Below are 27,202 nucleotides of genomic sequence, written 5' to 3' on the forward strand. Positions count from 1 at the left end.
TTATCCGGCCCAAGTCTCCCCCTTTGTTGCTGCACGTGCCAGACGTCATCTAGCCAGACCCGGCTATGTCCTGGCTCCTCTGCCTAGCTGCGGTGTGAGCTGCACACTCTTCCTGGTAGTGCTGAGGTTCCCGGGGCCCTCCTCCCCATGACCGCAGTGCCGGACCTCATGGTGCCCTGGCCCACAGGGAAAAGAGGCTGCAGCATGAGAATGGCCTGGCCCGAGTCCGTGCCTTCTTCAACGCGCCCGTGGTCATCTTCCTCCTCAACATACTCTCCTACTTTGCCTTCCTCTGGCTCTTCGCCTATGTGCTGATGGTGGACTTCCAGGCCACGCCCTCCTGGCGCGAGTGTGTCATCTACTGCTGGCTCTTCTCGCTGGTGTGTGAGGAGGCTCGGCAGGTACGGCTCTGCCCTTTTGGAGCCCTAAGTCCTGGCACCTCGTCGTCCCTCCACCCGGGGTTTTTTCACGTTCTCATGGGGAGTCTTGGCTACGGCTGAGCCCCACACGGTCTTTGTGACCCATGTGTCACCCTTGCTCCTCCTTCTCCCCCTCAAGAGTGCATGCCCTGCCTCTCTGCTGCTCCCCATTCCGCCCCTCACCCTGGCAGCACCTGTCTGTGACACTATGGGACCTGGGGTGTCTTCTCCCTCCCCTGGGAAGGGGGTGTCCCCACTGCATCTCCATGGTGGCAGCCGATGGACCTGGCTGGGCTGATGGGACGCTCTGGGCTGGGTGCAGAGGGGGTGGCTGCTGGTCATACTGAGAATGAAGTACCAGGCCGCCCCTTAACCGCCTGTCCTCCTAGTAGCTCTTCTATGACCCCGACGGGTTTGGGCTGCTGAAGGTGGCCTCCTTGTACTTCAGCAACTTCTGGAATAAGCTGGATGTTGGAGCCATCCTGCTCTTCATAGCAGGGCTGACCTGCAGGTGAGGAGCCAGGAATCCCTTTGCCTTCTCCCCACTCCCCGAGAGGTCCTCCTGGTCCAGGCAACAGCTCCTGTCAGGAAGGAGTCCCAGCCCTGCCGCCCTTTTGCGAGGCTGGCCCCTCTCTGACCCCCTCTTATCACCTGTCCAATGGGTGTACAAGGAAAGCTGCCCCATCCACTCTTGGATTGTTTGAAGGAGCAGTTGTGGAAATGCCCAGGAGAACTCCCTGTAACCTGCAGAAAGCTGCCGGCATATGGGGCCATCGACGTCGACCTCTGGGCTTGCCCAGAGCCTGGGGGCCTCGTAGCTCGCTTATTTCTCTCCCACTGGTGCCTGAGGCTATTCCACCACCTGTTAAGGCCATGTGTATCTGAGACACCATGGCCACTTCTCCAGGACTGACCCTGAAGCAGGAGGGGCCAGGTCAAGCCACCTTGTTTTCTTGCCTAAGCCTGAGCTTCTGGAACTTTCTGAAGGAAAGTCCATTCCCCTGAAGGCTCTGCCCCCTGGATCTCACACCAGTTTTTAAAACATTGAGGTCCAGAGTCCACCAGAGTCCTTTGCCTGGACTGGGCAGATGAAGTAGAGGCTGGCGCTCAGGGCCCCCACAGGCTCTGGGAGCAGCTGCCAGCTACCCAGGGAGCAGAGAGCTGAGGGGGCATCTCTGCTTCCGCCCTGGGCTGCCAGGCTCATTCCAGCAACGCTGTACACCGGACGGGTCATCCTGTCCCTGGACTTCATCATGTTCTGCCTCCGGCTGATGCACATCTTCACCGTCAGTAGGATTCTGGGGCCCAAGATAATCATCGTGAAGCGGATGGTAAGGGGGTGAGGGGCCCTACGTCTGGGCCCGGGGAAAGCCACGCTGGATGCAAGCAAGGCAGACAGGGCTTGAGCACACCCCTTAGGCTCCCCTGTCCTGACTTTGCCCCTGGGGCTCCCACCCCTTAAAATGTCCTCGTATGTCTCCTCTTCCAGGAAACCTTCTCTGATTCTCCTCTTTGAATGTCCGCGGCCCTTTTTTTTTTTTTTTTTAACCTCTGTTACAGCTTCCCTCCTTAGGTCGTGGTTATGTCTGATCCCTCCTATATACCTCATTAGGTGCTTTCCCCAGAGAAGGTGTCAGCACACACCTACTGTGGAGCTCAGCCTCCCCGAGGAACCCCCTGGCTTCACATGTCTATGCTGTGGATGTCGGTTGGCTTCTCCCACCATTGCTGAGCATGCTGGGCAGAGCCCACCACTGGATAGGGAGTGGGTCTGGGGGTGCGTGTGAGGTCCAAGCCATGGTACCACCTGTCTCTGCAGATGAAGGACATCTTCTTCTTCCTCTTCCTGCTGGCGGTGTGGGTCGTGTCCTTTGGGGTGGCCAAGCAGGCCATTCTCATCCACAATGAGAGCCGGGTGGACTGGATCTTCCGAGGGGTCGTCTACCACTCATACCTCACCATCTTTGGGCAGATCCCGGCTTACATTGATGGTAGGACACCGGGTACCTGAAAGCGGAGCAGAAAACACGGGCTGGGAGCTCAGGGTATATTTGAAAGGTGACCCAGGAAGCAGAGAGAGAGGCAGGAGAGGAGGAAGAGCAACCAAAGGGAGTGAATTTTGAGGTCATTGCTGTGAAACAAGGCCAGGCTCCAGCAGGGCTTCTGAAAGCTCAGAATGACAGAAGGAGGGGCTGGAGTGGTTCTCACTTGATTCATCGGGGATGTTAACTCCCGGCCCTTCCAGTAGTAGAGAGTGAAAGGTGCATAATATATTACCCACTTGGGGCGAGAGGGTGTCAGCATTAGATGAGCCTGAGGTGTCCCCTGCTGTTGTGGCTGAGATCAGGTGTGACTAGGGCACTGGGGCACCTGCTGACATCTCTCCCCCTCCCATGAACTAGATGAACCTACTCCCCCTCTTCCTTTTGCCCCAGCCAGAAATAACTTCCTCCTTCTCTGGAGGGAGAGAACACTTTTTATATAGCGAGTTTTGTTTTTTTTTTAAAGCAGTGTCATTGAGATATAATTTACACATCAGAAAGTTCACCCATATAAATTGTACAGTTCAATGATTTATAGCATATTTACAGAGTTGTATAATATCACCATAATCTAGTTTTAGAACATTGTCATCATTCCAGAAAGAAACTTGTATCCTTAGAAGACACTCTCCATCTTCCCCAAACTTCTGGCTCCACCTACCTGTCCTAGGGAACCACTGATCTACTTTCTGTCTCTGTAAATCTGCCTTTTCTGGACATTTCATATAAAAGGGATCATATGATATATATATATGTATATATTTGTGACTAGCTTCTTTCACTTGGCAAAATGCTTTCAAGGTTTGTCTGTGTTGTACCAAGAATCAGTACTTGAGTACCTTTCGTAGCCGAATAATTTCATTGTGTGGCTATACTACATTTTATTTATCCACTTATCGGTTGATGGACATCTAGGTTGTTTCCACATTTTGGCTATTATGAATAATGTTGCTATGAGCATTTGTGTACAAGTTTTTTTTGTGTGTGTGTGTGTGTGTGAGCATACGTTTTAAATTCTCTTAGGTATTGTGATGGCTAAGATGGTGTGTCAATTTGGTTGGCCATGATTCTCAGGGTGTTGTTATGCAGTGGTGTAATGACGTAATTATCCTCCATTTTGTGATATAATGCAATCTCCTCCATGATATAATCTGATGTGATCAGCAAATCAGTTGTAAGGGGAGTTCCCTCAGCGGTGTGGCCTGCATCCAAATGTATATACATTCTGGCAAAACTGATTGGTTTTTGCTTACTCTGGATGCTACATCTGGCTCCTTAGCTCCCGGTTCTTGGGCGTGTCGTATTGCCTGCTGAACTCGGGATTTGTCAGACCCTGCAGCCTGTGAGCCAGCATCTTGATATCTTACCTGCTGATCTTGGATTTGTCAGCCCACGCAGCTATGGGAGTCAAAAGAAGCCTCCAGCCTGATGCCTGACCCGTGGACTTGGGACTTGCTAGCCTCTGCAACTGCATGAGTCATTTCCTTGAGATACATCTGTCTCTCTGTCTCTCTCTCTATGTATATACGTTTCACTGGTTTTGCTTCTCTAGAGAACCCAGCATAAGAGGGTGGTTCTAGAGAAACAAAATTGTAATGATGAGTTTTCTAGATTAGTTCTCAAGTCTGGTTAGTCTTAAACATGTTGATGACTCTGTGTCCAGTAGTAAAGAGGGCACTGGTAATCCATGGTGTGAGGTGGCAATAGAAATATGCAAAATATTACCACCAATATATCAAGTGTTGGTGAGAGGTGAAGTTCTGTGTGGTCACATGTTTGATACTTTTCTAAAAATTTATCAGAATGAGAATTATAAGAAGGCTGGTTGATTGATCCTACTTTCACTACACAAAGTGATAAAAGAAAGAGTTGAACTCAGGGCTTCAGAGTCACAGCTCAAGTGCCACATAAATGATCTCAAAGTTACCACTTGTGCCCTGAAAGAAAGCCTTATGTCTTGAAGTAACAGAATTGATATGGCCCCAAACCAAACCCAGAGTCTTATCCTAAGAGTGGCTGAATTACAGCTTCAGTTGAATTCTCAACCTCAAATGGTGTTTGAAGCTAAAGTGAGAACATCAATTGGGAAGAAATAGGATCCTGAAACATGGGACAGGGACATGTGAGTAGATAATCAGGAAGCTGGGAACACTGATCCCCTCAATTCCATTGAATCACTCCTGTCAACAGAACCATCCCTCTCACTCCCATCTGAAGCGCTCACTCCATCTTTGCCTGCTAAGCCGGCCTTTCAAGTAAAACCATTAGCCCCTCCACCCCCATCTGAGGGTATTAACCCAGGTGTGTTTGAAGAGCCTTTGTCTGAGATATTGCCTGGGGCAGCATCTGAGTCATTGCCTGGAGCATTGCCTGAAGCAGATGCCTTACAAGACATTGCTAAATGTTCTCAGAACACATCCCCACCACCCATTTTGGCTTCTAGACCTATAATTAGACGTAAGGCCCAGTGAGCTCCAAAAGGTGAAGTACAAAGTGTGGCCTAGGAGGAGGTACACTATACTCCAAAAGAACTGCTTGATTTTTCTAATATGTACAAACAGAAACCTGAAGAATATGTATGGGAATGGCTATTAAGGGTGTGGGATAATGGTGCAAGAAATATAAAGTTGGATAAGTCTGAGTTTATATGGGCACACTAGCACAGATTCTTCATTTAATATTTCAGATTAAGAATTTAGGAAAGGACCTCATAGTTTACTTGGTTGTTCACTGAAGCATGGATTACACGGTAAAAAAAAAAAAACCTATACTAAATCAAGTTGACGTACCAGACCTGCCTTGGTATACTGTAGAAGAAAGTATACAAAGGCTTAGGGAAATTAGCATACTAGAGTAGACTTATCAGGTTGGACCCACAGATCCACTCATGGAGTGCCCAGAGGACACACTTTTTACCACAACGATGAGCAACAAATTGGTGAAATCACACCAGAATCCTTGAAGACTGCTGTGATTGCTATTTTATGTAAGTCAGATTTGACAGTGGGAACTGCCCTAACTGAACTAAAACATATAACTTCAATGGGGCTGATTGGACTCCATGGTAGTAGAGCACTAAATTGACAAAGACAAGATGGACGTAGTTACCCTAATGGACAACAGAGCCAAAGCAGCAATCAGAATAGTCTGACTCGTATGGACTTAGGGCGTTGACTACCTAGTCATGGTGTCCCTATGAGTGAAATAGGTGGGAAATATACTAAATATTTACTTATCTGTACAAGTGGAAGAATTCCAGGTCAAATGAACAGCAGTCTAACTCAAATCACCAGAATAGAGTCACAGTCCCTCAATCAATTCCCAGACTGGAAAGAATTAACAGACCCACAATCCCTTGAATGAAAGGGAGGCCAGGTCTCACTACACTACCAAAAATTTATACTGTTAATCTTTCTCCTGGCTTTCCCCAAAGGGCTCTACCACTTTTACAAGAGTGACTGTTCACTGGGGGAAAGGAAATAATCAGACTTTTCCGGGATTGCTGGATACTGGCTCTGAATTGACACTAATTTCAGGAGATTCAAAATGTCATTGTAGCCCAGTGATGTTTGTGGGCATGTATAGAGGTCAGATTATTAACGGGGTCTTAGCTCAGGTTCATCTCACAGTGGGCTCAGTGGTTCCCTGAACCCATCCCATAGTGATTTCCCCAGTTCCAGAATGCATAATTAGAATAGATATACTCAGCCACTGACAGAATCCCCACATTGAATCACTGACATGTGCAGTAAGGGCTATTGTGGTAGGAAAAGCCAAGTGGAAGCCATTAGAACTGCTTCCACCCAAGAAAATAGTAAACCAAAAGCAATAATACCACATTCCAGGAGGGATTGCAGAGATAACTGCCACCAGCAGGGGTGGTAATTCACATTCACGTTCAATTCACCTATTTGGCCTGTGCAAGAAACAGATGGATCTTGGAGAATGACAGGGTTACTTAAAATTTAACCAGGTGGCGGCTCCCATTACAGCTGCTGTTCTATATGTGGTTTCATTGCTTGAGCAAATTCATACATTTCCTGGTACCTGATGGAAACCCTGGTGGTGTAGTGGTTAAGAGCTATGGTACCTGGTATGCAGTTATTGATCTGGCCAGTGCATTTTTCTCGATTCTAGCTTCAAAGGAGCACCAGAAGCAGTTTATACACCTTCAATGTCCTACCTCAGGGGTATTTCAACTCTATGTTGTAATTTTGTCCCAAGGGACTTGATTGCCTTTTCCTTCCATAAGACATCACACTGGTCCATTACATTGATGACATTATGCTGATTGGACCAGGTAAGGAAGAAATGTCAATGACTGTGGACTTATTGGTAAAACATTTGCTTGCTAAATGTGTTGCCATCAAGCTGATTCCGACTCATAGTGACCCTATAGGACAGAGTAGAACTGCCCCATATAGTTTCCAAGGAGTGCCTGGTTAATTCGAACTGCTGACCTTTTTTGGTTAGCAGCCATAGCACTTAACCACCATGCCACCAGGGTTTCCACTGGCATGCTAAAAAAGGGTGGGAAATTAATCCAACAAAAAACTCAGGGACCTTCTACCCCTGTGAAATTTCTAGGGATCCAGTGGTGTAGGACATTTCAAATTATTCCTTCTAATGTGAAGGACAAGTTACTGCATCTGGCCCTTCCTACAACTAAAAGGAGGCACAATGCCTGGTGGACTTCTTTGAATTTTGGGCAACATGTACCTCATTGGATGTGCTACTATGGCCTATTTATCAAGTAACTTGAAAAGCTATTAGTTTTGAGTGGGGCCGAGAACAAGGGAACACTCTGCAATAGGCCCAGGCTGCTGTGCAAGCTGCTCTGCCACTTGGACCACATGATCCAGCTGATTCCGTGGTGCTTGAAGTGTCAGTGGCTAATGGAAATGCTGTTTGGAGCCTTTGTCAGGCCCCTATCGGTGGATCCCAGTGCAGACCCTTGGGATTTTGGAGCAAAGCCCTGGCATCCTCTGCAGATAACTACTCTCCTTTGGAGAAACAGCTTTTGTTACTGGGCCTTAGTAGAGATTGAATGGTTAGCCTTGGGCCACCAAGTCATCATGCACCCTGAGCTGCCCATCATGAACCAGATGTTGTCTGACCAAAGGTGACATCGGCAGAGGAGGATTTTAACAATCAAATGGATAGGCTGACTCATTCTGTGGAAACCAGTCATCCTCTTTCCTTAGCCACTCCCATCATTGAACCAAGTGGCCATGGTGGCAGGGATGGAGGTAATGCACGGGCTCAGCAACATGGACTTCCATTCACCAAGGCCAATTTGACTACAGCCACTGCTGAGAGCTCAATCTGCCAGCAGCAGAAACCAACATTAAGTCCCCAATAGGGCACCTTTCCTTGAAGTGATCAGCCAGCAACGTGGTGGCAGGTTGATTATATTGGACTACTTTCATCATGGAAAGGGTAGCATTTTGTTATTACTGGAATAGACACTTACTCAGGATGTGAATTTGCCTTCTCTGCATGCAATACTTCTGTTAAAACTATCATCCCTCTATTTAGAGAATGCCTTATCCACCGTCATGGTATCCCACACAGCATCACTTCAGATCAAGGGACTCACTTCACAGCACATGAAGTGCGGCAATGGGCCCATGCTCATGAATTCACTGGTCTTACTGTGTTCCACATCAATAAGCAGCTGGCTTGATAGTGATGGAATGGCCTTCTGAAGTTACAGTGCCAGTTAGGTGACAATACCTTGTAGGTTTGGGGCAGTGTTCTCCAGGAGGCTGTATATGCTCTAAACCAGTGTCTAATATATGGTGATCTTTCTTCCACAGCCAGGATTCATGGGTCCAGAAATCAAGGGGTGGAAATGAGAGTGGCACCCAGTCACTATTATTTATCCCTAGTGACCCACTTGCAATTTTTTTGCATCCTGTCTCCACGATCCTATGCTCTGTGGGTCTAGAGGTCTTAGTTCCAAAGGGATGAATCCTTCCACCAGGAGACACAACATGGATTCCAATTAACTGGAAGTTAAGAATGTCACTTGGCCACATTGAGCTCCTCATACCTTTAGATCAACAGGCAAAAAAGAGTACTACCATACTGGCTGGAGTGATTGATTCTGGCTACCAAGGGGAAATTGGGTTGATACTACATAACAGAATTAAAGAAGAGTATTTCTACAATACAGGAGATCGCTTTAGGACATCTCTTAGTACTACCATGGCCTGTGATTTAAAGCCGATGGAAAACTATAACAACCCAATTCTGACATGACTACTAATGGCCCAGATCCTTCAGAAATGAAGGTTTTGTCACCACCGTCCCCCGCCCCCCCCACCACCAAGCAAAGAACCACAACCAGCTGAGGTACTTGGTAAGTGCAAAGGGAGTATGGTATGGGTGACTGAAGAAGGTAGTTGTAGATACCAGTTACGACTACATGACTAGTTGCAGAAATGAGGACTGTAATTGTTATGAGTTCTTCTTCCTTGTTTGTGTGCATCAAATATTTTTGTATTCTTTACTTATAAAATATAAGAGGTAAATGGGGCCAGTGTGTCTTTGGTGGTATGCATGTTAGTTGTATCATGTTAGGTGCAAGTATGACTTGTAATTGTCTTTAATTAGAGATTGTGTACAGTTTAAGGAGACTCGTATAGGTGCCAAGTTGTCAAGGGGTGGACTGTGATGGTTAAGATTGTTTGTCTACTTGGCATGGCCATGATTCTCAGTGGTTTGGCAGTTAGGTAATGACGTAGTTATACACTTATGTAATGATGTAGTTTGGCAGCTAGTAATGATGTACTTTAGGAGATATGTAATGAGGTAGTTATCCTACATTTTGTGATGTAGTCATCTTCTGATGTGATCTGATATGATCAGCAAATTGGTTGTAAGGAGAGTTTCCTCAGGTGTGTGGCCTGCGTAAAATATATATGCACATTCTGGCAAAGCTCGCCGGCTTTGGCTCATCATTTGACTTCCAGTTCTTGGGACTTGAGGCAGTGGCCTGCTGTATTTCCTGCCAATCTTGGGGTTCATTGGCCTCTGCAGCCTGCCATCTTATCTGTTGATCTTGGATTCATTAGCCCCTGCAGCTATGAGAGTCAGGAAAAGCTGGCCAACCTCTACACCCATTTGAACAATTTCCTTAAGATAACTTTCTCCCTTTCGATGTGTGTGTATGTATGTATGTATGTGTATATATATATGAGCTTCATTGGTTTTTCTTCTCTAGAGAACCCAGCCTAAGACAGGTATATATCTGGGAATGGAATTGCTGGCTCATATGACCAATCTATGTTTAGTATTTTGAGAAACCATCAAACTTTTTCAAAGCAGTTGCATCATTTTGCATTCCCACTAGCAATATATGATGTTCCAATTTCTCCAATACTTGTTATTGTCTGTCTTTTTTATTTTAGCCGTATTTGTTATCATGTTGTGGTTTTGATTTTTATTTCTCTAATGACTAATTGAAAACCCTGGTGGCATAGTGGTTAAGAGTTCAGGGCTAACCAAAAGGCTGGTAGTTCGAATCTACCAGGTGCTTCTTGGAAACCCTATGGGACAGCTCTACTCGGTCCTGTGGGGTCGCTATGAATCAGAATTGACTCAAGGGCAATGGGTTTTGTTTTGTTTTGCTTTAATGACTAATGATGTTGAGCATCTTTTCATGTACACTAGCCATTTGTGTGTGTGTGCATATTTTTTTGGGTGGCGATGAAACATCTATTCAAATCTTTTGCCTATTTTTCAGTTGAGTTATTTGTCTTTTTATTACTGAGTTTTAAGAATACTCTGTTTTGAAAACATGTCCCTTATCAGATACATAATTTGCAAATATTTTATCCCATTCTGTGGTTTGTCTTTTTATTTTTTTTGATTGTGTCCATTGCAGGACTGAAGTTTTTAATTTTGATGAGGTCCAACTTATCAAACTCTTTTATATTGTACTTTTGGTGCTGGATCCAAGAAATCATTGCCTAGCTCAAGATCACAAAAATTTACTCATCCTTTTTTTCTAAGAGTTTTATGGTTTTGGTTCTTACACTTAGGTCTATGACCCACTTTGAGTAAATTTCTGTTAATGGTGTGACATAAGGACCTAACATCATTCTTTTGTCTGTGAATATTTAGTTGATCTTACACCATTTGCTGAAAAGCCTGTTATTTCCCCCATTGAATTATCTTGGCCTCCTTGTTGAAAATCAATTGACCATAAATGTTAGGGCTTATTTTTGGATTCTTAATTCTCTTCCATTGATGTATATGTCTATCCGTATGCCAGTACTACCCTGTCTTGATTACTCTAGCTTTGTAAAGTAAGTTTTGAAGTCAGGAAGTGTGAGTCCTCCTACTTCGTTCTTTTTTTTCGAGATTGTTTTGGCTATTCTGGGTCCCTTGCAATTCCATATGAATTTTAAGATCAGCTTGTCATTTTCTGCAAAAAAGCCAGCTGGGAATTCAATAGGGACTGCGATGAATCTGTATCACTCAGCAAATTCCATCGTGGGGCGATCACGTATCAAATTTCAACAGGGAAGTGATCACAACATTATACAACTGCCAAAACACTGAGAATCGTGGCCCAGCCAAGTTGACACACAATCTTAACCATCACAGTGTCATAGTCTTTTTGCTGGTGGAGGGTCTTGCCTCAGTGCTGATGGCTGCTGACTGATCAGGGTGGTGATTGCTGAAGGTTGGTGTGGCTGTGGCAATTTCTTAAAACAAGACAACAGTGAAGTTTGCCACATCGATTGAGCCTTCCTTTCACGAAAGATGTCTCTGTAGCATGTGGCGCTGTTTGATGGCATTCTACCCACAGTAGATCTTCTTTTGAAATTGAAGTCAATCCTCTTCAAACCCAGCTGCTGCTTTATCAACTCAGTTCACGTAATATTCTAAGTCCTTTGTTGTCATTTCAACAGTGTTCACAGCATCTTTACCAGGGGTAGATTCTATCTCAAGAAACCACTTTCTTTGTTCATCCATGAGAAGCAACTCCTCATCCGTTAAAGCTTTATCATGAGGCTGTAGCAGTTCAGGCATATTTTCAGGCTCCACCTCTAACGCTAGTTCTCTCGCTGTTTCTGCCACATGTGCAGTTACTTCCTCCACTGAAGCCTTGAACCCCTCAAAGTCCTCCATGAGGGCTGGAATCAACTTCTTCCAAACTCCTGTTAATGTTGATATTTTGACCTCCTCCCATGAATCATGAATGGTCTTATTGGCATCTAGAATTGTGAATCCTTTCCAGAAGGTTTTCAATTTACTTTGCCCAGATCCATCAGAGGAATCACTATCCATGGAAACTATAGCCTTATAAAATGTATTTGTTAAATAATAAGACTTGAAAGTTGAAATTACTCCTTGATCCACAGGCTGCAGAATGGATGTTGTGTTAGCAGGCATGAAAACAGCGTTAACCTCCTTGTACATCTCCGTGAGAGTTCTTGGGTGACCAGGTGCATTGTCAACGAGCAGTAATATTTTGAAATGAATCTTTTTTTTTTTTTTTTCTGAGCAGTAGGTCACAACAGTGGGCTTAAAATATTCGGTAAACCACGTTGTAAACAGATGTGCTGTCATCCAGGCTTTGTTCCATTTATAGAGCACAGGCACAGTAGATTTAGCATAATTTTTAAGGGCCCTAGGATTTTCACAACTATAAATGGGCATTGGCTTCAACTTAAAGTCACCAGCTGCATTAGCCCCTAACAAGAGAGTCAGCCTGTCCTTTGAAGCTTTGAAGCAGGCATTGACTTCTCCTGTCTAGCTATGAAAGTCCTAGATGGCATCTTCTTTCAATATAAGGCTGTTTTGCCCACATTTGAAAATCTGTTGTTTAGCATAGCCGCCTTCATCAATTACTGTAGCCAGATCTTCTGGACAACGTGCCGCAGCTTCTACAACAGCCCTTGCTGGTTCACCTTGCACTTCTATGTTACGGAGACGCTTCTTTTCTTAAACCTCATGAACCAACCTCTGGTAGCTTCAGACTTTTCTTCTGCAGCTTCCTCACCTCTCTCAGCCTTCATAGAACTGAAGAGAGGTAGGGCCTTGCTCTAGATTAGGCTTTGGCTTAAGGGAATGTTGTGGCTGGTTTGATCTACCCAGACCACTAAAACTTTTTCCATATTGGCAATAAGGCTGTTTCGCTTTCTTATCATGCATGTGTTCACTGGAGTAGCACTTTTAATTTCCTTCAAGAACTTTTCCTTTGGAATTCACAACCTAACTGTTTGGTGCAAGAGGCCTAGCTTTCGGCCTATCTCTGCTTTCGACATGCCTTCCTCACTAAGCTTAATCATTTCTAGCTTTTGATTTAAAGTGAGAAACATGCGACTCTTCCTTTCATTTGAACACTGAGAGGCCATTGTCGGGTTATTAGTTGGCCTAATTTCCAGATTGTCATGTCTCAGGGAATAGGGAGGCCTGAGGAGAGGGAGAGAGAGATGGGGGAACAGCTGGCTGGTGGAGCAGTCAGAACACACTGGGCGTGGGCGTGGTTCGTGATGCCCCCAAACAATCCCAATAGTAACATCAAAGATCACTGATCACGGATCAGCGTAACAAATGTAATAATAATGAAAAAGTTCAAAATATTGTGGGAATCACCAAAATGTGACACAGACATGAAGTGAGCACATGCTGTTGGAAAAATGGCGCCGATGGACTTGCTCAACATAGGGTTGCCACAAACCTTCCATTTGTAAAAAGCACAATACCTGCGAAGAGCAAGAAAGTGAAGCACAATAAAACCAGGTATGCCTATACTGAGTATGTTTCCTTAGAGAATATAAGCTGATTGTTATTTTCTATCATATACCCTTTTCTTTTTACAAAAATGAGACTATATTTTTGCAATCACCAAACGCACTTATCAATACACTACTTCTGCAGTGTTTTTCCTTTTTTCACGTGCCCCTTCCCTTTGCTGTTGTTGTTGATTTTTTTTCCTCCTAAAATCTTTCTCTCTGAACTGAACTCCCCAGTGTTGGAACCTATGTCTTACTGATGGTCACAGCCCCAGCCTCAGCCTGGTGGTGCTCTGGCTGGGGTCTTAGGAGGTACCCTGGTGGAGGGATGGGTGGGTCTTGGGCAGGGAATGTGCCAGCCCAGAGGACCATCTGACTCCTGAGATTTCCCTGGGAGCCATGTTCTTGTCTGCAGAAGATGCTTGGGTGTAGAGGGATGCCTCTTTTTAGACTTTCTCTGAGCCCTAAACAAACAGCTGAGGTCACCCAGGTGTTCAGGTGTCCAGGCCTATGGACAGCCTCAGCGGGGGACTGGATGGCCTTAGGGACTCCGTTCAGCTAGGACACACTGAGTCCAGAGACATTGACAAGGGGTCACATGTGACTCTGTGTTGTTTCATTTATCTACCTCGCTACTAATGCCAGGAGTGAACTTCAACCCCGAACAGTGCAGCCCCAACGGCACAGATCCCTACAAGCCCAAGTGCCCGGAGAGTGATGTGACCCTGCACAAGCCTGCCTTCCCTGAGTGGCTGACGGTCATCCTGCTCTGCCTGTATCTGCTCTTCACCAACATCCTTCTGCTCAACGTTCTCATCGCCATGTTCAAGTGAGTCCCCATGCTCCACACAGGGTGGGCTGGTGCATGTGAGCGGGGTGGGACAGACTCTCCTGGTGGCTGCATTTCCACAGTCTCCTTGCATGCTGCAGAGAGGGACGCCACCCTGACGTACGGGCCAGAATGTGCAGGGCCACTGAACCAGCATTCCTGGGCTGTCACTGGGCACTCTTACTGAAGGGGCATGTCCTGTTTACCCTCCTGTGTATGCAGCTGTGGGGGCAATGTTGAAATCTTGTCCTTCCTGCTCCTTCCTGGGAGCCATTGGGCTGTGGAAGGGGGTTTGTGTGTCATGATTACCAGACACCCGGACTGTGGAGTGATGAGCACCTCACAGGGAGAAGGTGCTCTTCTGCTTGCCCTGGAAAGGCAGGACTACCTAACCGGGGCTTGGGACACCACTGCTGCACAGAGCAGCTTGGATTGGACTCGGGGTCTCGGGAAATACATCTAACTTCTCTTAGCCTTTGCTCCGTTCTCTGTGAAATGGAGAAAATACTATTTCGAAGGTTGTTGTGAAGACTAGAAGCCTTGGTGGCACAATGGTTAAGCACTCAGCGGCTAGCCAAAAGGTCAGCGGTTTGAACCCACCAGCTGCTCTGCAGGAGAAAGATGTGAGAGTCTGCTTCTGTCAAGATTTACAGCCTCAGAGCCCTTATGGGGCAGCTCTACTCTGTCCTGTGGGGTCACTCTGAGTCGGAGTCCACTTGACAGCGGTGGATTGGGTTGGGTTTTGTGAAGACTAGATAAGATGTCACATGGGAGAGATTCGTAGTGCAGTCCCCGCATTTTGCAGATGCAGCAGATGGGGCTGAACGTGGCCAAGTGACCTGGCCACTTTAGTTCATTCTAGATGTCGAGGAAAACCAGGCCAGCATTTATTAAAAACACTTCTCTTTCTCTGCAAGTGAGACCTGGCTGCATTCTAGATGTAAAAAGCTCAGTACCTACAGTGGCCTGGGACCCCACGGTCAGAGGGCCTGGCTGCCCTTTTCTGATGGATTTAGAGGCATATAGGACTAGGTACCTATTTACAGAGCTACTGCTGTGTAACAAACTCTCCCCAGCCTTGGCGACATAGAGCAGCAACCACGCCTTATTTCTCAGAGGTCTGGGGGTCAGCTGGATGTTCTGCTGATCTGGCCTGGGCTTGGCTGATGTTGCCTGGGCTCCCACTTGCATCTGCAGGCGTGGTGGGTGGGCCAGGGGCTGCCTGGTCTAAGATGGCCCCAGCTGGGACAACTCACGTCTCCTCCATGTGGCCTCATCCTCCAGCAGGCTAGCCTGGGCTTGTTCTCCCAGGGACAGCAGCTTTCTAAGAGGGCCCGGAAGTGGAGGCGTGCAACTGCGTTTTCAGCTCTCTACTTGTGCCAAGTTGGCTAGCATCCTGTCTGCCAAAATGCAGTAGCTGGCCACGCCAAGTCAGTGTGGGAGAACACCACCACAGGATACCAGTTACCGCTGAGTTGGCTCCGACTCACGGGACCCCATGTGAGTCAAAGTAGAACTGTGCTTCACAGGGGTTTCAAGGACTGCTTTTTTGGAAGTAGATTGCCAGGCGTTTCTTCCAAGGTGACTCTGGGTAGACTCAAACCCCCAACTTTTTGGTTAATAGCTGAGTGCTTATCCATTTGTGTCACCCAGGGACTCCTCCCAAGAGATTCGGGGGAGTGTCGACAGTGGGCCCAATTTTGCAAGCAGTTGGCCACACCTGGTTTTCTCTCTCGCTTACTCTTTCTACCTGGTAACTGATTTTGTCGTGAGCGTTGAAAAGGCTGTGTAGTACAGCCTTTGAGAGCTTGGGTTTTGGGGCCAGGGTGCCGGGGTTTCTCTGCTCTGCTCTTACCAGTTGTGTGCCCTTAGGCAAGTCACTTAACCTCCCTGTGCCTCAGTTTCTTCATTTTAGTAATAGGGCTAACAATAGTGCCTATCCACAGGGGTGAAGTGATTTGATGACTAAATGAACGTAATCCGTGAGAAGCCATGCCTAGTGCATATTAGGGTTGCTGGGATCTGTCTCTGGCTGCATGGAGACCCTAGTAAGGATACAGCATTTTTTACTCACAGGCTCACTGCTCTGCCTGGGAGACCTTGCTCTGGGCTGCCCTTCCCCACTGTCCCAAATACTTTTGTCACCCTCATTACCCTGAGGATTCTGCCCGTATTCCTGCCCCCATGTACCTTCTCCACTTGACCTTGGACCCCTTGGGACCTGCTCCTGCTGCCCCCGCAGCCCACCTCTGAGACTGTTCTGTTCTGAGCCACGGCTTCCCCAGGCTGGTTTCTCAGTAGTTCTGGCTCCTGTGCAGATACATGGCTCCCCGTCTGGTTTGCCCAAACGGTTAGCGGTTTCTTCATGGACATGAGTTTATGTGCTTCGTTGTCACTGACAGGGTTTTTACAGGTGTGCCCCATTCACCTCCTGATCTATTTGCTAAGCTGTTTGTAAGTGGCATCGAGGGATCAAATGTGACTTGTTCCTTAATAGGTATCTGGGGTCAGCAGGATAATGACCTCCAAAGATGTCTACATCCTAAGCCCCGAAACCTGAGAATGTGGCGCCCTATATGGGACCAGGAATGTTGCAGATGGGATTAAGTTAGGGACCTTGAGGTGGGGGATTATCCAGGTAGGGCCAATGTCACCACAAGGCAAAGAGAGAAGAAGCAGAAGGGTCAGAGTCAGAGAGGGAGAAATAACCACAGAATCAAAGGTTGGAGTGTTCCCACATTTTGGTTTGGCCCAGTGAGACCCGTTTGAGACTTCTGCCTCCCAGAACTATAAGGTAATCAAGTGTTGTTTTAAGTCACAGAGTCCCCGGTTGGTGAACAGTGAACAATCTTGGCTGCTAACCAAAAGAGTGAAGGTTCAAGTCCACCCAAAGGGGCCTTGGAAGAAAGGCTTGGCTGTCTAAAATCAGCTATGGAAAACCCTAGGAAGCGCAGTTTTACTCTGACACACATAGGGTCACCATGAGTTGGAGCCAACTCCACGACAACTGGGTTTCTGAACACTGAGAGGCCCTGAATGTGTGCTGGAAGAACTGGGCTAGCGAGACCAAAACGGGGCCGACGGGGCGGGACTCTCCCTGGGTCAAGCGGAGCAACAGGGTCTGTGTTTCTGCCCTGCCGGGCCAACCTCCCCTCAGGAGGCCTTCCCTCCACCTGGACTTGGCTCTGCCGAGGTTCACCAGCAAGAGGAAGATGTGCCATGTGGATCATGAGTCTGAGTGAAGCCTGCGAAGATGCTACCAGTTCTGTCTGTCCTCAAACCAGATTCAGCCGATAAACTCATTTTAGACTTAAATGCCAGGAGAATGTCTCCCTCCCCATAAGCAACCATTTTATTTTATTCCCTAGCAAGGTTGACAAAATCTAAAATCTATTTGCTCTTTTTGTTTTCTCACTGTGGCTCCCAAGAAGCTCACAAATGTTAAGCTTTCTGGCTGAATGGTCTTTTTCTGCCTTGATAATTGCTGTCCCAGGTAGTGTTTTTCTTTCATTAAATTATTGTACAGCGCCACAGACACCGGGGCAGTGAAGTGGGGCGTGGGTTATAAGGAAGAGCGTTCATGGGTCTCCTTGCTCTTGGGTAACCACTGCCCCCTCTGCCCCCGCCAGCTACACATTTCAGCAGGTCCAGGAGCACACAGACCAGATCTGGAAGTTTCAGCGCCATGACCTGATCGTGGAGTACCACGGCCGGCCCCCGGCCCCACCACCCTTCATTCTCCTCAACCACGTGCAGCTCCTGGTCAATAGGGTCATCCTCAAGATCCCACCCAAGAGGCACACGCAGCTCAGTAAGCCGGTTCTCCTGCTGCACCCACAGTGCTCTCCCTGGTCACTTTTGAGTGAAGATATGTTTGGGGTGGGCATGGTGGCGCCCATAGGATCTTGGATGCTCCAAAGCAGTGCACACCACATGGGCCCTCCCTCCACTCCTGTCTCCCACCACCCTTTAGCAGGCGCCAGTCTGTGCTCAGTAGCCCTCTGGAGTGGGCAGTGGGCAAACTTTTCCTGCAGCCCAGAAACCAGCCCGGTGCCCAATGCGCCCCTTGCCACCCACTCAGATCCCATGGGTCAGCCCTCACCTGTCCCTCCCCCTCCCTAAGGTCCTTCAGGTCAGAGCCTCACCTGCCCTCCTCACATGGAATTTATGTTTCCTCTGTCTGGTCTACCTGACAGAAGACAAGCTGGAGAAGAAAGAGGAGGCAGCTCTCCTGTCCTGGGAGATCTACCTGAAAGAGAACTACCTGCAGAACCAGCAGTACCAGCTGAAGCAGAGGCCTGAGCAGAGGATCCAAGACATTGGCAATAAGTATGTGTCCCACCTGGGGAGGCCAGGTGGTGGCCTCTGGGTGGGAAACCTCAGCCTCAGGGCCTGGGCCCAGCACTCTATCTGTGGCCATCTGGGGTCCTAAGGACGACTGGGCACTGATTGTGGCTAGGACAGGGGCTTGAAAGGCCACCTGTGTCCCCACCTGGGGGTTCACACCTGGCTAGGGGGTGGGGCTGACCCTCCTGACTTCCTGTTAGAGGCCAGGAGGGGAGGGAGGCTGGAAGGAGAGTCTCAGCTGGCCTGGAGGAGGGGCAGGTACCTCTGGGAGGCCTGGGAGGGTATGCCCTTCCGGAGTTCAGAATTATTTTGAGGACAGTTTCTCTGCTCTCTGAGCTTCCCGGTAGCATGGCCTTGCTGTAACTCTGCTGGGCCTTGCAGGGTGGGGTCAGTCAGCACCATCCTCCCCATTCTCTGTTCCTTCTACTCTGCTTTTGTCCAGAATGCCAGGGTAAGGTTGGGGAAAGATCTTTCTGCTTCCTTCTCTCCGCCCCCAACCTGTTGACCCTAGTAGGACCAGCAAGGCCTTAACTTCCTATCAGAATACAATAGAGGAAACCTTGCTGTCCACGTGCTTCTTATGGTGGGCCAGGCCCTGCCTCTCACCCTGGGCCCAGGCTCCTCATCAAATGTGGGAGCAGGAGGAAGGAGATGTCCAGCCATCTTGCTACGGGCAGTGCCTGGTCCCTGGTGGGGACTGTTCCATGAGAGAGATGAGTGTCTCAGAGCCATGGCAGGGGAATGAGTGCTCTGGATCAGGCCAGCTGTTCCTCTTCTTGGAGATATCCCCATGTGTGCCTCTGCCTTTCCACACTTCCCTCGCTCATCTGTAAAACAGAGGCAGTGGTAGCGTCCATCACATAGAGCTGTTTTGAGGATGGGGTGGGATTGGCATGGTAAGCATTGAGTACGGTGCTGGAGATGTCAGCACTCTGCGGTGAGTGTGAGAGATTTGGGAGCTGACCAAGGAAAGAGATATGACTGTGAGGTGGCAAAGTATGTATTGAGGCTGGCGCTTTGACAGGTGCTGCACAGCAGAGACACTTCGAAGGCAATTGTGGGGGGATGCCAGGAAGGCAAGAGGGCAAGAGAACCCCCAGGGAAGAAGGGGGAATCAGAGCCAGGACTTACATGTATAGGTGATGTCCCACAGCAGCAAGGTGGAGTCTCTGGGTCAGAGAGCTCTCAAGGGCAGTAGTAGCTTGGGGTCTTTATAACTACGGGGTTTATCTTATCTAAGGTTAGCAGATGTTGAGTGCAGTTTCATGGGATATGTGAGGCTCCAAAAGGTTAAAATTCTGCATATTTGGCCTACTTTTAAAAAAGCTGGATGTGCGAAAATTTGAATTTGGCACTAGTGGGCTTTTTTGCTAACAGGTCTATGATGGTTAAGATTCGGTGTCAACTTGGCTGGACCTTGATTTTGAGTGTTTTGACAGTCGTGTAATGTTGTGATCACTTCCCTGTTGAGATTTGATGTGAAATCACTCTCATGATGGGATCTACTGTGAGTAGCCAATCAACTGAAGGGAAGTTTCCTTCAGTGTGTGGCCTGCATCGAGTGTGGGCAGACGCTCAGGCAGGGCTTGGGGGCTCTTGCTCATTCTGGATCCTGCAGCTGGCTCTCGTTCATCTGACCTCCTGTTCCTGGGATTTGAGCTAGCAGCTTACTTGTGGTTTTGCCTGCCGATCTTGGGATTCGTTGATCTTCACAGCCTGTGAGCAACAGCCCTGCTCTCCAGGCTGCTGATCTTGGGTTCACTGGCCTCTGCAGCTCTGTGAATCAGGAGAAGCCTCTCTCCTGACCCACGGACTTGGGACATCACAGCCCCTACAACTGCATGAGCTGTTTCCTTGACACGAATCTCTCTTTCTATATATATTTATACGCTTCACTGGTTTTGCTTCTCTAGAGAACTCAGCCTAGAACAGGGTCCCAGCTTGCTACGAAGAGGCTATGTTTTGCTTATTTATATAGCACACTTCATGAGCATTAGTTGCTATAGGTTGTCGTTTTTATTGTTGCTGCTGCATACTGGTGATGACAGTGATGACGATGATGGTGTCAGTGGTGAAGAGCTAGCTGATGGCCAAAGCCCCTTCTAGCTCTGATGCTGTGTGATCCAGCAGGGGTGCACACTTTGCTTCAGTCAGGGGACACTGACATCCAGTTGAGCCCTTGGTTCTCCCTCAGCTGGGACAGTCTTCTCCCAGGAAAACATGGGATCTGCCAGCTCTTTGTTCAGGGGTCACCTCATTGTTGGGATCTTCCCTGTCTCCCAGCCACTCTGTCCCCATACTCTTCCTTTTTAAAATTGTTAGCACTTCCATGGGGCAGTTTTACTCTGTCCTATAGGGTCACTATGAGTCAGAATCAACTTGACGGCAGTGGTTTTTTTTTTAGTGGTTTCCAAGGTCTAGTGTTGGTTGATTAGTTGACTGGTTGGTTGAGGATCCACCTGCCCACCGTAGGTGTGAGCTCCTTGAGAACAGGGGCAGAATCCAACATGTTCCCCGCAACGTCCTCAGACCTAGAGCTGGCCCTGGTGCCCCGTAGCACTCTGTCAATGCTATGGGCCTCTGGAGCTGCAGCTGGCCCCAGCTGCAGAATTGCAGGTCTCCAAAGCCTGCTCAGCCCTGACTTTCTCCTCTGATTATCACATCAGAGAAGAAGTGCCTGAAGTCTGTATAGCACCCTGACCCCTTCTGCCAAAGAATGGCCTCGACTGATGGTGTCATTTAACATCATTTGACTTTGAACAATGGGTGTGCCCAGGTTTAGATGCTACGGGAGTGTTGCTCTGGAATGTCTCAGACAGGTGGTTTCAGGTTTACATACAGGGGGATTTGCATGTCAGGACACTCATCAACAGAACCGCGGGCCTGGCAGGCCACACAGCAAGATGGATGACCACTATAGCAAGAGCTAGAACACCCATGAGTACAGTTTAAGGCTTCCAGTGTGCCAAATACGTTACCTGCAGCTACTCACTTAACTCTTCTACACCCTTGAAAGGTAGGGACTGTAAATTCCATTTTTACCAATGAAGAAATGAGGACCTAGGAGAGTTAGAAAGTTTGTTAGCCCAGTGGCCCCTATAGGCAGTGCTATCTGGATTTGAAGACAGGCCCTGGTGATTTTGAGGTCTCCTGACTTAAGGATACTAGTCTGTGCTCAAAAGAATCATCCCCAAATGTGAACTCAGCTCACTTATTGTTCCACTGGGGCTACGGGCAGTTCAGGAGCCAAAGGCTAGCAGGAGCTACAAGGTTGGTCTGAACCCACATTCTCAGCGTGGGTGTCCAGGGAAGCTGCTGGGCTCCTTTCATTATTTCTGGAGGTTGAAAAAGCAATTTTCTCAAGATGAGTCCATGGAGTATGTCTTAGCTGGAATGGTAACTGGTGTGCTAACATATCCCTTTCATTGCTTAGAAGCTCCAGTGTGTGCATACATACGTTTAGCAAAAATTTATGTGATTTGATAGAATCTTTCAAAAGACAGGGTGATGGAGAAATGGTGAAAGTACACCATGGCCATTACAGAGGCCCAGTGGCCTGGACACCGACTCTCCCTGAACCTGTTGCGAAATCTATGGCCCAGGGTGGGTGCAGCGTGGGGTGTCACCATCACTCTTCCTTGTGGCTGAGCTAATCCAGGCTCCTCACCTCAGGGAAAGCTCTGCCTTTCTCCACTATCCCGATGGACTTGCAGACAGGGGTGGGTTTTGTTGGGCCACTGTCAAGCAGTATCTGCAAATCTAGAAGGTTCCCACATCGTATTGACTGAACTCACAGGCATCTAAATGTGCTTCATCACCTTCTTTCCAACAACCATTGCAGCATCTTTGCAAAGCTGGCTAGGAAAAAGAGAGGGAGCAGGTAAATGGCTTTGCGATATTTAAGCAATATGTAGTCTGGGCTAAGGTAAAGTCTTAGGCCCTTACTTACATTATTGTCTTCCCTTTTCCCCAATAACTGTTTAAAGTGGATCACATCCCTAGTTCAACATTTGTTGGTTGCTAAAATGGTTGTTGGTTTTGTTACAAAAGAATATATTTGGAGATGAGACTGTGAGGAAAGGAAGTACAAGAAACCTTGGGCAAAAGCAGATAAGGGAGTTTTGAAAAAAGTTTTGGTCGTGTAATTCTTTCAAGTATAAATACAATGCGCCAAAAATGAGAGAAATTCTTATATTTAGAAAAATAAAACAAGAAAAAAGCAAACATTACCAAAATGACATCAGCAACATGCTACCTCAAACCAACAAACTGCCCACCTGCACCCAGAAGGAGCTTTATCATTGTGACTTAGTTTCCAAAGCCAGTGGTGTAATAGGCTGAGGGCAAATCCAGGTGAGCTGAGCTCAGGCAGGTGTGCATTTCACACACCTGCATCTAATAAGCTGTCAGAGTTGGCCTATGCAGATATTCATAAATACACCCCCTATCACTTATTGACATGGTTAGGTTCCAAAGACCAGGTTGTTATGGGAAAATTAGTGTCATGTGAAAATGGAGGATGACCACATCAGATCACATAATGGGGGATGACTACATCCCCCATTACACAACTGCCAGGTTACATCATTACATAATTGCCAAATACATCATTAAATAATACATCATTACATAACTGCCAAACCACTGAGAATCATGGGCCAACCAAGTTGACACACAATCTTAACCATCATAGCCAGTGTTACTCTTGCCTTGCACCTTGGCATTTGTTAATGTCAGACATACGTCATTAATGCACACAATAGTTGGATAGTACATTTTTACCATTGTTGTAAATGCGAAATGTTGGATGAGATAGTTGATAATGAGGAGTAGGTGTACAGGTGATTCTTGTTATTTGAGTATTTGCAAATTCATCTATTTGCTAAAATTTATGTGTGACCCCAAATCAATACTTGTGGCACCTTTTGCTATCATTCGTGGCCATGTGTAGAGCAACAGCAAATTTGAGTCAGCCAGCACGCACATTCCCAGCTGAGGTGGAACAAGGCCAAGGCCTGCCTTCTTGTTTCAGCTCTCATACTGCAAACAAGTGTTCTTTTCATGCTGTACGTAGTGCCACATTTTTAGCATCTTTGTACTTTTTGTTGGTGTCCAGGGATGGACCAGTGACTTGGAATTTGCCTCCAATATTTGAGGGTGGTGAGAGACCAAGGAAAGAGGCAAGCAACTCCAGTGTGGCAGTAGAGGAGTTTTATTGGGGAGAATTACATATGAGACCAAGTCCTGGGTGGCTGCAGAACCAAAGCAAATCTCCACACCCCACTGTGGGAAGGCAGAGGTTCTATAGTGGTGGTGGACAGTAGTGGCTCCATGCCAAGGGCTTACATAAGAATGCAAACTGTAGTGAAGTAGTAGACCACATGGATGCACCCATGTTTGGCTACACAAAGCCTGCTTCCCCTTCAGCCCACTCCCCTGAGACCGGCTCTTAAAATCTGGCATGCTTCCCTCTTGTGTCACAGTATGAGAGACCCCATTCCCTCCCTGCTGGTAATAGATATAGAAGTGGGGTTGGCCAGGTGCCAATGCATGAGCAAGAGACAGAGAAAGTTCCTGTGCTCCCAGGACAGGGCTAAGGCTTCTCTAATAAGGAAAAGGCACTGGGAGAGGCAAGCCAACTTCCAGCCTCCTTATCAGAGAATGCTCTGGGCCCAAGGCCTTTACTTAGGTGGCCTGAATGCGAGGCATAGAGACAGACCATTCCCCAATAATCCACCCCTGACTCCCATCAGGGTGCCAGGAAAAGAAGCAAAGCAATACCAAGTCCTGGCATGCCCACCACCCATTTTGGATGTTGAGCTGCATGTCCGTGGTTTGGTGCATAACTCTGGCGGATGTTATATCTGTGCATCCTTTGAGGCAGCATTTAATGAGAGTTACTAGTAGGACTGTCCCCAGAAGATTGATCAGGTCTGCTTGGAGGAGAGATCCCAACCAGCCATCCCAGTTGTGGCTTAATACAAGCCAAAAGAATAGACCAAAGGGCTGCATTTGTCCAATCTTATAAATTTTTTTTTTTTTTTTTTATGTAGGTATAACATGTTCTGGTTCATTTATGTAAAAACAGCATGTTTTTCCCAACATGGCACATTATAGGAACCGTACACATTTCGGTACAAGTAATACAAAAGCTTGCTTTCTCAGCACAATTGAGCAAGGTATTACCATTGCCAGACCAGGCTAGTTCAGACTTGGTGTATTCAGTCAGTGTGCTCTGGACCACCTAGTCATATTCTGCAAATTCTCCACGTCCGGAGTAGCGTCAAACTCAGTCTTAAAAGTACCATTCTCAGAGTCATACCATCCAGTCTCATGCTGTTTATATTTTTGACACACAGCAAGAAATTTCCTTCTAAAGTTGGCACACTCCCCACAGCAAACTTTCATACTTTAAAAATGTTTTCCATGAGTAGTGGAGTTGACTGTCTTCAATTATAACACCATCTCCTCAGCACACCAGGTTATACAATCAGTTGGTCCATGAGGTGTCTTTCTTGCTGACAGATCAGCTGGATCAATGAGGGGAGATGACTTGTCATCTTGGTTCAAATGTTGAGAGAGCTACAGTTGGTCTGATTGGTAGGTCTAGCAAAAGCCTGTATCAATGAGGTCCATGGATGAGATAATCTGAGAAGAAAAAGAGACGACATTAACAATTCCCTCCCTGCCTCCCCCATCTCGTGGGACTTGAGGTGAGGGTTGCCCAGGTACAGCCACCCAGCCTGTTTGTCCTAGTCTTGAGGCAGTGACCTCTCAGAGAACCCAGAGAACAGTTGTTTACAAAAGAAGCACATTTTATAGAATAGATGCAAATATAACAGTGCTAATAAGAAATCCCCTTGCAGGGAACTGCTGCATTGGGACCCCAGACTGCTTGCCTGAGATGCATACAGTTGAGGCCAGGGTTGTCTTGTCCCCTCCCATCAGCTGTTTAAGCCTGTCCACTGAGATGCTCAATTGCCCACATGGCATGGGGGGTAATATAGGGCGTGAAGGGTTCGTTCAAGATCCAGCAGAAGCCTCTGTATAGGATAAGAGGCCCCAATATGACTAGCTGCTGAGAAAGCCCTGGCTTGTTGGCTTTGGAATCTGTCCCTGGGCAGGCTTTAGCCTTGGCCAGGATCTCATAGACAGATCAGCTTTTCTATGCTGTTCAGCATATTCTGATGACAGTGGCAGTTTATGTCTGAAGGACCTAGTCTAGGATGGCGTATGAATCCCCATGGGCCATCCTCTCTTAAATCCAGGAGGTGGTCAGTTGCACATGTCTTTGCTCAGGAGCAGACGACTCTTCAGCCTCTGCTGTCTGTTGGCAAGAGGAGTCTGCTGGTTGGTGGTTTTCTTCTCTCAGCATAGGGGCCTTTCTGGTGACCATCCACGTAAGTAACTGAAGCTTATCAGGAGTGGAACTGATTTTTATTCAGGTGTCTTGTCCCCGTAGGGGCTCGCTTTATATGTCAGTCTGAGGTTGTCAGTGGCCAGATTGAATGGCCAGGCTAATAGCTATAGTCCACGTCACAGTTCCCATGTGCCCCACTAAAATGACCCCAACTGCAGCAATTGCCTTCAGGACTTGGAAGCAAAAGTTTACAAAGGTGTACATTAATACATCAACATCATCAATACATATAATATGAGTTTGAAGGAGCCCTGAAGGGACTTATCCATAGTCAGGCTTGGGCAAGGGTCTCAATGATGGTGATCTCAGGCCCAAAAGTTTTCCTCATTTTGGTGCCACATGTTATAGAGATCATAGTCACCTGTGCACTGGTATCTTAAAACCCAAGACATACAATTCTTTTTATTTCCTCATTGAACTTTAATTGTGACATAAAGGCCTTTTGTCCCCTCTGGTGACAGAGGGACCTAGGCTTAACCCTCAGTCTTGGGTATTTCTGAAAGTCAGAAGATCTGGGAGAAGTTGGCAGAACCCTGAGTCATTTGTGGAGCCATGCCTCTACCATAGCAAGTGGCTCACCAGCTGTTCAGGCATGAACCAGTAACTTGAAATTAACCTCCAAAATTGGAGGGTGCCAAGAGACTGAAGAAAGAGTTGGGCAACCCCAGTGTGGCAGTGAAAGAGTTTAACTAGGGAGACTTACATAGGAAGCCAAGTCCTGGGTGGTTGCAGGACCAAAGCGGATCTCTGTACTCTGCAGTGGGACAGCAGAACTTTCATAGTGGTGGTAGACAGTAGGGGCTCCATGCCAGGGGCTTAGGTAAGAATGCAAACTGTGGAGAATTAGTGGACCACATGGGGGCGCCTGTGTTCAGCCTCACAAAGCCTGTTTCCCCTTCAGGTGATGACTTCACTGTTTAAAACAGCCCCCAAGTGTGGTGCTGATACGCTGTCTGGTGTTCTTAAATGCAAGAAGGCTGTGGTGTGCCTTACAGAGAAAATATGTGTGTTAGATAAGGCTCGTTTAGGCACGAGTTATGGTGCTGTTGGCCATGAGTTCAATGTTGATAAATCAGCAATATATGTTATATAAAGTGTTTTTTCTCTTTTTATTTGTGCTTTAAGTGAAAGTTTACAAGTCAAGTCAGTCTCTCATACAAAAATTTATATACACATTTTTTTATGTACTCCTAGTAGCTCTTGCCAGATAAGGTGTTTTTAAACAGAAGTATACATAAAACTATGTATTGATTGGTTGATGAAAATGTTGTGACCAGAGACTCACAGGAACCCCACTCCGTACTTTCCCTGGAGAAGTGGCTCAGTATTTGATAGTTCAGTTTGCAGTGACTTTATAGAACATGTCATTAGTTACCATTAAGTCGGTTTCA

General features: G+C 47.1%; 1 protein-coding gene across 6 annotated transcripts in view; it reads left to right on the top strand.

Moving 5' to 3' along the window:
- TRPM2 (transient receptor potential cation channel subfamily M member 2) overlaps positions 1-27,202 on the top strand; it is a 96,052-nt gene that overhangs the window by 42,161 nt on the left and 26,689 nt on the right. For 5 of the 6 annotated variants that reach the window (XM_064279539.1, XM_064279543.1, XM_064279542.1 and 2 more), the window contains exons 16-22: positions 188-401; positions 812-930; positions 1,618-1,750; positions 2,239-2,410; positions 13,861-14,044; positions 17,674-17,855; positions 18,241-18,373. In XM_064279539.1, coding sequence (XP_064135609.1) covers positions 188-401; positions 812-930; positions 1,618-1,750; positions 2,239-2,410; positions 13,861-14,044; positions 17,674-17,855; positions 18,241-18,373 — 1,137 coding nt within the window. The remainder of the gene's footprint in view (positions 1-187; positions 402-811; positions 931-1,617; positions 1,751-2,238; positions 2,411-13,860; positions 14,045-17,673; positions 17,856-18,240; positions 18,374-27,202) is intronic. The other variant, XM_064279540.1, reaches the window with a different exon arrangement.

Source organism: Loxodonta africana, chromosome 2 (genome assembly GCF_030014295.1).
Source record: "Loxodonta africana isolate mLoxAfr1 chromosome 2, mLoxAfr1.hap2, whole genome shotgun sequence".
NCBI lineage: Eukaryota > Metazoa > Chordata > Mammalia > Proboscidea > Elephantidae > Loxodonta > Loxodonta africana.